The following is an 11,653-nucleotide window of genomic DNA, read 5'->3' on the forward strand; positions in this document are numbered from 1 at the left end:
CTATTCAATTTTAAATCTCCTGCGTTACGAAGCGATATGTGTAAAAGAAATTTGCATTGGTTCGATAAGATAGCGTTTAGTTTGCAATTAGATAGGAAGGTCGAAAGTCGTTTATGCGTAGGTAAACAGAGATTTTATTTATGCTCGAAAATTATGATCGTTCATTGCTATCCATAGATACAGACGATTCGTTTTTTTTTATATTTCAGCCACTTGACTTTTCATCGCGATTGCTTTAAATAAAGTTTTTCAGCGTAATGGGTATCGGAAGATGATTAGGATCGAGCAAACACTTAATGCTACTTTGTAGCCTGTCATCGTTGAAACGTTATCAGGAAGAAGAAGCTGTTGTTACGTCAAGCGAGAATATCGTTTCTTAAACATCGAATTCTTTACTTTCCACAGGCATGGTATTTCGCAATGGATCAACGATCCTGAACTCTGAACCGAAATGAACGAAAAATGATTGGAGCATCGGGCGCGAGTGCGTTCGATTCGAACGGGATCGGTTCGAGGGGTCTGTCGCGTTTCATAATTACCGAGTAACGAAGGAAAATGGGGGGAAGATGACAAAAGCCGAATGAGTAGCGATATTTTCCAGAGGAGAAAACGATCCCATAGGGTACGGATGATAAGGTAGCTCGTTGTGGTGATCGCGAGAACTAAGCATACGGCTGCTTATATATAGACGCGGTTTTGCTCTTCCTTCCTAGTTCGAGTTTCGTTCCACTGCTATTCTTTCGTTAAATATTCAGGATATATCAGAGACACCTTGCCTTCTAACTGCACCCGTTCGATCGTAATTCGTTTCATCGATCATGGCCAAGGACAATCTCACCGCTATTCTCTACGGTATCAACGATATTCGACTGGTTAGTACGAATTTTTTCCGACCAATTGATTTGCATACAAATTAAGCGAAATTTCTTTCATTTCAAATTTGTCATCGTTCGATTTTCATCGTATTATTTCGATCGGTGAATCGGTATTCGACGCGCCTGTTCTAATGGTTCGTTCATTTCAACGCCTTCTTTTTTCTTGGCAATTCTTCAATTTTATGTAATTTTAATATAAATTGCAAATTTGGCAAAAAGCGTGCAAGGGGAGAGGAAGAATCATTCGATCTCACCTCGACGAACCGTCTAACGTTCGAAGGGATCGTCTCGGGTCGATTTAATTTCTCTGTCCGCTCTATTATTAATTCAAACGGTGCGTGCCGTTCGGAACGGTCAATGTCAAAGACGAGACGAATCATTTGCTCGCGTGCAAGGACGAGATTCGCTAGTTTTCTCATTATATCTTCGTTGTTTGTAATCGTCTATTACGCTCGATCTCTTCCGCGTTTTCTATGTACAGAGCGGATTACAAGATAGCGCGACACTCTCGTTTCTAACACCCTATCATTTTTTCAATACGCTTCTTGTCATGCTATTTCATTTGTAGGCTGCGAAATCCCTCGATTTTCAATTTTTTCAATTATTTTGCTAATTATTTCTAAACTTTTTAATTTCAGGAACAAACTCCGATCGAGGAACCCAATCAGGATGGTGAGAATCATTACGTTCGAAAAGAATCAAAGTGTTTATAATCAGACGATTTGAATTCTATTCAAATGTTGTAGAATTTATTTCACGATTAAAATATCGAAAATTTAATTAAATTCTTTCATTAGAGGTACTCCTGCAGATGGGTTGCGTCGGGATTTGCGGTTCCGACGTTCATTATTTGGTGAACGGAGGAATCGGCGATTTCGTGGTGCGAAAACCTATGATCATGGGTCACGAAGCTGCCGGTGTGGTCGTCAAACTCGGAAAGAACGTGAAAGACTTAAAGGTGCGTACTTGATTACTTTTTTACCATTATTTACTCGTCGTGTACCGAATGTTCGTATCAGGTCGGCGACCGTGTGGCCATCGAACCCGGTGTATCCTGCAGAATGTGTACATTCTGTAAAGAAGGACGTTACAATTTGTGCAAGGACATGGTGTTCTGCGCAACTCCACCGGTACATGGCAATTTGAGGCGTTTTTACAAACACGCAGCTGACTTTTGTTTCAAGTAAGCTAGGATCGAGAAAGTAGCACGAGGAAAGGATACTTTCTTCTCTCGAAAAATTACGAATATCACCGGTTTACTTTTCAGATTACCGGACAATGTGACGTTGGCCGAAGGAGCACTATTGGAGCCTTTATCGGTCGGTGTGCACGCGTGTAAACGCGCGAACATCAGCATCGGTTCGAAAGTTTTGATTTTAGGAGCCGGACCGATCGGTTTGGTGACTTTATTGGTAGCCAAAGCCATGGGTGCCAGTAAAATCGTTATTACCGGTACGTTCACGTTCAAAAATATACTTTTTCTTCCTTTGATTCTTGTAATTAACCGACGATCGTCTTCAGATCTGGTGCAAAACAGATTGAACATGGCGAAGAAGTTAGGTGCCGATGCTACGTTGTTAATTAAACCCGAATACGCGGAGGCTGATGTTGTAGCGAAGATTCACCAGCTTTTCGGAGGTGATCAACCGGATCGTACGATCGATGCTTCCGGTGCGCAATCCTCGATCCGTTTAGCGATCCTCGTGAGTTTTCTTCTTCTTCTTCTGCTTTTGTTATTTCATTCATTTCGCGAATGATTTCATCGAGACCGGTGGAAAACGTATCTAACGTAGAGGGTGTGTTTCAGGCAACGAAATCCGGTGGAGTGGCAGTGATGGTAGGAATGGGTGCAGCAGAGGTTCAAATTCCATTGATTAACGCGCTCGTAAGGGAAGTCGATATCAGAGGCGTGTTTCGATACGCAAACGAGTACGTTTCAATTCTCTCAATACGTAATCTCTATTCGTATAAACAGCTATCTCTGGGGAGCTCGAGTTTTCTTAAAAATAGCTATGATACATTTCAAGTAAGAAAGAAAAGTGACGAAATCGTTTAAGAATCTTTTCCTTTCGTCTTTTTCAGTTACTCCGACGCGCTGGATCTGTTGGCAACCAATAAAATCGACGTGAAACCGTTGATAACTCACAATTATAAAATAGAGGAGACCGTAGAAGCGTTCGAAACTTCGAAATCGGGACAAGGTGTTATTAAGGTCATGATACATTGTAACTAGAGCAACGAAAGTAACCTTTCGTTCCTAAACGCTACGGACAAGATTTGGTAATCACGGAGAACGATCGGTGAAATATGAAATATCGGTGACGTTAAGTGGTCTCGATGTTAGATTTTTATCAGAATAACTCGAACGAGATAAACGCGCGTTTTATACGAAATTTTTATTAGACGTATTCGAAGAAGGTGATAAATCTACGCTTTTAAACTCAGTATGGTTAAAGTTGTTTTTTAGAATATTGTTTCTAGGATATTTGATGCGAAACGATGGCACTGTACGCGGCAGGTCCGCGTAGAAAGAATATCGTTTCAAAGATGTTATACGTAGGTGATTTTTCTTCCATATTAATACGCTGGAAACCCGATAACAGTAATATCTTCTCGATAAATATTCCGATGGAAAATTTTCATTATGATTTTTTTATTTGACGAACGCTGTGCGGTTACACTACGCGAATATTACGTAATTCCGATATTGTAATCTATAATTGCAGTTGTTTCGAGTGCTCGATTCGCCGTCAAGTGCGAACTGTTTTTATTATCGTCCAATTAAAGTTGAAGTGCCGGAAAGATTGTTAGATCGTTTAATTTCTGATTATATAATAAACCCGTTAAGTTTGCTAATAAATCTCACCGCGAATGTAATTGGCACGTTAGAGAAAACGAGTCTAGACGCATAATACGCGATTCTAGATTTTGAAGTTCAAGTATCCCATACTATTTATTGTCGAAAAGAATGATTTTCATTGAAATAAAGGAGGAAAGGTGTGTCGAGTGGTGGGTTTCAACGATTTAAAACGGATCGAGAGTATTCACAGGAAGAGACTTAACCATCTGTGATATTGTCTGCTAACAATGACACCGCATGACTTCTTCTATTAGCCTTCTACGTTACACGAGAGGTACTTGAAACGCGCAGTCTGTTTTCGAGTCACTCTTGTGCTCGAATTTCCTTCTTTTTTTTATATCAAGATACGTAATATACACCGATCGATCAACCTGGTGGCTGAGAGCAGAAAATCGTAGTAAATGTCTACAATTAGGGCCCCAACGAGAAATTAATTGAAAAGAGATAAATTCTATGTATTTTTGTCCCACCCGAATGCAAAACTGTCAACAAAATTTCGGGGTCGCTTGTATATACTATGATATTGTGGTAAATATTGACGTAAAATCATTATTTTCAAAAGTTAATTACTTTTAAAGCGTCATTATCTATATAGGTTAGGTTAGTTTATCAGAAAAAATATAACTTACCTCGCGGCAAAAACTCGACCAGTCAACAATAGTCTCCTTGCTCAGTTCCCATTAGGGATGTTCGATTCACCGGAAAGAATCGATTCTGAATCGGAATGAAAGAATCGATTTCTTTAAAAAATTGAAACCAAAGAATCGATACTGTGAGAATCGGTCTAAAAAGAATCGGTTTGAAAGAAATTGTCTTTTTTTGTTTCCTTTTTGTGAACACACTATCCCATACGAGTCTTCTGTGCGACATCGATTATCGTAAAGAATCGATCTTTTATTTTTTTATATTTCGTGCTCTTATATTAAAAGTAAATGTTCCACATTGTTTATATTTTAATTACTATTCTTATACTTTTTTTAGGAGTGAATGTGATTTTATGGATCAAAAAAATCGATTCTTCTAAAAAATCGATTCGATATCGAACATCCCTAGTTCCAATGTATAGTCCCTAGTTCATAGAACGCACAGTGCGCGGGACGCGTCGTGATAAAATATCGAATAAAAAACGGGCAATCGTTGTGATATCAAGATTAGAATTAGCTAGCAACCTACCACTTTTAACAGTTCATTTAAATTCACACTTTGAAGCTATTCTTTTCAACGAGACTATTGTTGACTGGCCAAGCTTTCGCCGTGCGGTAAGTTATATTTTTTCTGATAACCTAACCTATGTATCTTAAAAAATACAAGCGACCGCCAAATTTTATCAACACTTTTGAATTCGAGGGGCGAAAATACATAGAATTTACTCTATTTTCAATTGATTTCTCGTTGAGATTCCTAATTGTAGACATTTACCGGAAAGCGGTATATTTTTCTAAAATCTATCATCACTTATGAACGAAAATTTGTATCGTTTGTAAAAAGCCAAAATGGCTGCCGACGTAGGCAGAGAAGCTCGGTGACAGTTTGGAAGAGAATTTCGATTCTAAAGGAGAGAGGCGGTAGGTTTGAAAAGCATTGAGCGGTGCATTATCGGGGACGGTGGATAATTAATTAGAGTGGCAGCGGGAATGTAAACAGAGATTCGGTCGAACGAGGCAGAGTGGTAAATTCGGTTCGGCCGACTGGAAGATTTCGGTGTATATTCGGTTTGGTCTTTGGGGCAAACATAATCGACGTCGATGCGTTTCCCTTGAGAATCAACGTCGATTCGTCGTCGTCGACGGAAGTCGTCGCAGTCGCGAATACCGACGAAATTTTCTTACCTGTACTATCAACGAAATTATTGTCGCTGAAACGATCGTTCGACTGATTTCTCGATTGCTCCTGTATTTACGTACCGCTGCCCATTTACGAATACACACATTTGTGTACGTTCGTGCACACGTGCTCGATCGTATCTTACTCAAACGGTAATTCGTTGGAAAGTAAAGAGAATAATTCCCAGTGTGATTTTAATGACTTTCGATTCCATCCATGTTTCCAGCTTAAGGGCCGCAATTTTATTCTCGATCGAATATGAAAACAAGCTTGGCAGCAGGACAATACAAGTATACGGGGTTCGCGTGTAAGTCGGTAGACCGCAAGTAGATTCTCTTTCACTTTGCGGTTTTCGCGCGCGTGTTTCGCCGCGCGAGACCATGATATTTCATGGTAAGATATACCTTAGTAGCGGAAGGATACGTTCGGGGCGAGTGGGTGTCACGGAAGTGACGCGGGACGTCTTTCCGTTTCTAGTTTGCGGTCTTTTAACCGAGGAGAAAAGTTTAAATAGCTTTCGAAAGAATCGCATTATCTACGAACGTTCTTTTGCACCTCGTATTCGTTAATTCCCACCGTTTCACATAGCTGGGATGGAGATGGGGGTGGCATAATTACGTGCGAACGAGTTAGGAAGAAGAAGCTGAAGCAGAAGATAATCGTTTCGGCGAATCGTTCGATCGAGTCGCGGTACATCGAAATCACGTTAATGGAATCAGTTGGAAGGTAATCCATTTTCTCGCGACAAGAAGCAGGCCGCGGCGCGGCGAGGTGCTCGTAATTGCGTTAGAGTAATTACGTTATACGCGTACAAATAGCACTTTCCCAAATAATAATAGCAAGTGGTATCGAGTAGAAGCTGCGTCGCGTTGACGAACAAAATATACTCGATCGATTTATTTTATCTTACTCTACTTTTTTCCTATCATTCAGCTTCAGCTTCGGTTCGATTCTATTTAGCGCAGAATCTCTCGAAAGCATTGTTTCGCGAACGGGGTGGAAAACGACGCGATCCGCGTGGCGAGATTTAGATGGAACGTTCGATCGGATCCTCGAGGAGAGAAATTTGGGAGGAGATTCCCGGTGATACGAGGTGGCTTGAAGGACGGGTAGTGTGGCAAACCGAGGGTGGAGAGAGAGGATAGAGGGAGCGAGAATCGGAAAAGGTGGAAGGGTGGTAGTTATCTCGCGAGTTCGCGTGGGAGGTCACGTTGGATAGAGGGTAGGTGAGGCGACCCACGACCTTCGACCAATCACGATTCTAGCTTGAAACTGGGCTGCCAATGGGGACGCTGTCGGGGTGACCTCGTGCGCGATTCTCCTTGCACTTTATCACCGAGAAACCACCCCCACGATGTTAAAAGGTGAAACCTCACCTTTTCCCCGTCGCACGCGCACCGACTGCTTCCTAACGCCGGTTAAATACCAACCCTTCCCTCTTTCCTCCATTTTTCCAATTCTAACGAGTTTCTCCACTGGAAATCTGTCAAATTGTCGGTAATTTCGTTTGTTTCCACCATTTTCTATAAAAATAGAGTAACTTGAACCGATGGAACAGGAGGCGGTGATTTTGGGCCAAGTTCAATTTTCATATCCTTCGTATTTTTTCAACTTTCCACTTAACGATTATCCGCTTTGTTAAACCTTTCGCTCAAAGGCTCTCTCCTTCTCTTTCTCGCTTTTTTCGAAAGGTTCTCTCGTACGATCCGAGGTTTCATTAGTCCTCTAATGCGTCTGGTATCCTGCGGGTCGTTGTGGCGCTCGAAAAAGGATCACCGTCTTTTTTCTCTGGAACGGTAAGGATGCGCCAGGGATAGGGATAAGGGCGCTACGTGCCGGAGTGACTGATGAACCACCGGCTAATTACCTCCTCTCTGTGCCTCATAATACGGACGTATTAATAACCCGCATTTATATATCCGTGAAAAATGGCCGCTTATCTCGCTTCACGAGCTCGGAACAGTTGCTCACCCTTAGAATACGAGAATCGAGTCGAATCTCTTTCATCGTTCGACCAAACCGTCTTTTTTCCTTTTAACATCTCGCGAATCACCTTCGTTCGATCGTTCCTCGACCTCTACCACTTATCAAAGTAACAGTATTTCAACGATTATCCATCGAGTATCTTGCGTTTATCGAATCGCTTGTTAACGCGTTGATCGATCTGTCCATTGTTTGGTCTCGTATTAAGGCTGAATACCTGATTGGTATGTAAAGCGAGGCATCGGGTAGAAGCGATCAATTTCTCTAGTTTGTCGGCTACGTACCTATGCGATTACGTACAAATCGTGATTGCAGTTTGAAAACGTTTCAACGCGGGATTTCGTATGCACGGTGGTTCGTAGGAAACGGTCGACGACGATTCAGCAAGATATTTCGAAAGATCAAAGCGTTCCGCGAGGGCGTTCCTTCCGTTTCAGCTTCGACTAAATAAAAAGCGAGCTTTGCGTTTTTCACGAATGACTGCGTTTAGAAAGTGACGAGAGGTAGAAAGTTGAACGACCACCTTGGTCTTAACCGTAATCCCGAAGAGTGACGAGCGTCGAAGCTACGCGGGGATTCTTCCGCGACGTTCCATCGTCCCCTTTACGCCATTTCCTCTTTCCCTCTCGCTCTTTTTTTCGTTTAATCGCGATTCATCGTCGTTTTTCTTCGATACCGCTCGTCGATCGTCCAGCGATCTGGGGAATGAAATGAAAAGTAGGCACTAATTCGTAATTTGGTCGAGTTTCGTGGAAGTGCTTTGAAAATATGAAAAGCAACGGGGTAGATGGTGGCGCAAAGGACGTCGCGACAAAAGCCACGGCGCGGCAGCTTCAAAGCGATCCCAGCTTCGTCCACCCGCTTTTCTACTCCACCCTGCAGCTTCGCCGGCGCGCTTTTTCACCCTCCAATCGTTCCTTTCGAATCTGGTTTCGTCAATCGTATAGAAATCACAGCTCGTGGGCCACGATTTCGGTTAAAACGTTAAAAATTCCGGTATAAGAAAACGAGACGAGAAGGGGTTGCGAGCGAGCAGCTGTCGCGTCGATACGCTAGGATTCGATCTACGTCCTCGTAATACGTACTCCGGATATGCGTGTATTGAACGGCGCGAATGTCCGACCGGAAGTAATTAGATCCGCATTCAAAGCTTCCCCCGGAAACGTCGAGGTCTGTATCGAGGGCTAGCAAGACGAAGCGACGTTAACCACCGAGGGGTAAATCGTAACATTTTCACCCGGCGGGGTGCGATTTTTGGAAATTTCTTCAACACTTTTACCGAAAAAATTCCGTTCAAAATTGTCGCGAGACGTGGTCGAATTTTTTATTCGAAGCAGGGTGCTTTTGCTGTCGCTTGCCACCACCTTCCTCGTTTCCTCGATGCGAGAAGGATAATTTCCCCGTCGCAAACTTTTCACCGGCGCGTGATTTTCGCGCGAGAAATATGAATTGTTAATAGGTGGTAAAAGGAATTTTATGTTACTCTAGGTAACAGCGCGTCGATACGTTCTTAGAGGCGGTCTCCGCCGCGGCAAAGTCCGCGCGGACTATGTAAATGCAGCCGATATGCCACCTACCACCACCCTTCGCATATATTACTTCTTATTTCATTTTTTCTTCTCGACATCATTTTCATAAGGGGCCGCTACTTTATTCACAGTTGCGAGAAATTCTTAACTTCGATTTCACGGCTGTTGTTTCGAAAAATCCAAGGATGATTACCGGAAACGCGGACGTAGCGGTGCTTTTACAACGAGGAAGAATTTAATAGAATCTGTCGGATGATCGATGTAAGATAGTTGACACGGAATAGCGAAGATTACGATGAGGGTGTTGGTTGAGTGGTTGGTTGGTTGGTTCGTTGGTTGGCCCGATCGCATCGGGCGTACCGTGAACAAACGGTGTTCCGAGATGAGCGATCGTTCCCCGGAGACGACGCGAGACCAGGCCAGACTAGAAGAGACGAGAAGAGACGAGACTAGACGAGACGCGACCGTTTTGCCACCCCATCCAAAGTCGCTCGCCTTATCTCTCTCTATGGGTCCATCGTCGAGGAAACTAATGGAACGATATCCAGCGAGATAGTTCCGCGAGAACGCCGTTACCATTTTCCTTTCTCTCTTCTCTTTTAGTTACTCGAAAAGTAGTTGCCCGACGAAAGTACCTTTTTCGAGATAAAGAATGTCCGAGGGAGGCTACGAACGAGTGTAACGAAGAATCGAGAATCGCGAACCTATCGAACGGATCTAGAATCGCATCTGCGAGGGATTCGAATCCCCCACACGTGACAATCGAGTCCGCGACTCGACGCGTCCGTCAACGAGAAGGGAATAAAAAGAAGGGGGAGGGTACGAGGGCCAGTAGAGAGCGACGAATCGACACAGGGTGTTTTAAAACGAGTGCTATCGATAATCGAAATCGCTCGGGGGGTTGCGGTTGCCCGGGGCTCTAGGGTAAATCTCGCCCTTTCCCCCGATACCGCCCTTATACCGACCGCGACAGGAGATGCCCACCCTACACACCTACACTGATACACCTGCCATCGTGTTGCGATACAGAAAGAGAACTCGATTCGCATCGTTGCCACCTAATTCCTTTTGTTTACACGAGTTCTCGCTTAGTACGAAATCCTCGTAACGATAGGCCTTTGCTGTCGCGTGCGATCGACGCGTTTCGATTTCACGTTCCGTTCTTTTGCTTGATCGAATCGCGACACGGAAATTCGAACGGAGGGTTCGTGGCGGCCGGCTATCCTTACCGCGATCGAAACGGTATGTCTGCGTGATTCGTGGTAACGATCGTGCAAACAGGTGGTAGGATCGGCCGGCCTCTCTCGTTTGTCCACTTGTCCGCTTGCGAATCGTCGCGTGTGAACGCGCCGTGATTTTACACGAAACATCTGTCTCGATGTGTATCGCGACGTTAGCGAGTCGTACGCGACCGGTTGTCGATCGTTTGCCGATCCTTTCGGTCGCACGATCGAAAAACCTGTCGCTTACCTTCTCTTCTCTTTTGTTTCGACTTTCGAATCGACGCTTATCGGACTTCCTGTCGAAACGTTCTTTAGCCCGCGCGGAAGCTAGGATCGTTATTCGTTTCCGGCTCGAACTGTATAAACCGGAAATGAAATCGTGCCGTTTGCTCGAACGACGCAACCTCTTTTTTTCTCCCTTTCATTCGAGGAAATAAGTCGAACGTACTTATCGCGTAGCACCCGTGTATCGCGATCGTTTGCGGTTTCCCGAGGAATGTGTATATATATATACGTATGAGAAGGTAGCGAGAAAGGGAGGATCGAAGGGTATTTTCTCCCCTTCTGAAACTTTCAGTCGGTGAAAATTCTGCTACTTGGAAATCGTTTCTCCCGTATTGTCCTCGACGACGTAACGGTGCGGGTTAAATGTACCGAACTTCAGATAATAAACAACAATAATACGCTCGAGAAATAAATAATGGTGGTCGGATACCGCGGGAATATGAAACTTTTGTCCTGCAACGGCACGCGTGCTCGTTCGTCATCGCGAGACTCGGTTCGCGCTGAAATCGATAGTCCACTAAAGAATACCACCGTCTCCGCTTTTCTATCTCTGCTCTCTTCACTTTTTCCTACCTGAAAAATCTGCTGGTATCTTGATCGAGTGGTAAAAAGAAAAAAATGTTACGTTACGAGAAATAACGAGAAGGAAAGGGGAGGTTTCGGGTGAATCCTAGATACCCAGAAGGGTTGGACCCGGAATCGAGTAGGTAATTTCGCGCGGTACTATTCGGGTTGAAAGGTGTATTTAGAAGGGGTGGAAGACGTATCGCGAGGTAGACGCGTAGACAGCGCAGTGATTCGAATAAGGAGACGAGGTAAACGGAGAAAGAGACGGAAGGAGGTTCGGTTTGACGAGCCGTAGGCAAACAAGGGAGATCCGCGAAGTTTGTTTGGATAGAGGCAACGACGCGACGTGCTTTAATTTACGGTTCCTCGTCGTCGATGTTCGCCGTGTAGCATCGCGACGGTCATGTTTTACTCGCAACAGAACGCTACCGCCTCCGCTTTCCCTCAGAAATCTGTGCAAACAGAAGGGGGTGACCATCGTCAAATAGTTATCGTTTGACGAGCACG

At 44.0% G+C, this 11,653-nt stretch overlaps 1 protein-coding gene across 1 annotated transcript; it reads left to right on the plus strand.

The window, feature by feature from the left end:
- The first annotated feature begins 575 nt into the window (after positions 1-575).
- Positions 576-4,692, plus strand: LOC114876352 (sorbitol dehydrogenase-like). The gene is made up of 8 exons (XM_029187733.2): positions 576-872; positions 1,514-1,547; positions 1,673-1,833; positions 1,895-2,058; positions 2,143-2,327; positions 2,397-2,578; positions 2,683-2,804; positions 2,958-4,692. Exons 1-8 carry the CDS (start codon positions 819-821, stop codon positions 3,106-3,108), a joined length of 1,053 nt encoding a protein of 350 aa, XP_029043566.1. The 5' UTR covers positions 576-818; the 3' UTR covers positions 3,109-4,692.
- Positions 4,693-11,653: the final 6,961 nt, after the last annotated feature.

This window comes from Osmia bicornis, chromosome 4 (genome assembly GCF_907164935.1).
Source record: "Osmia bicornis bicornis chromosome 4, iOsmBic2.1, whole genome shotgun sequence".
Classification (NCBI taxonomy): domain Eukaryota; kingdom Metazoa; phylum Arthropoda; class Insecta; order Hymenoptera; family Megachilidae; genus Osmia; species Osmia bicornis.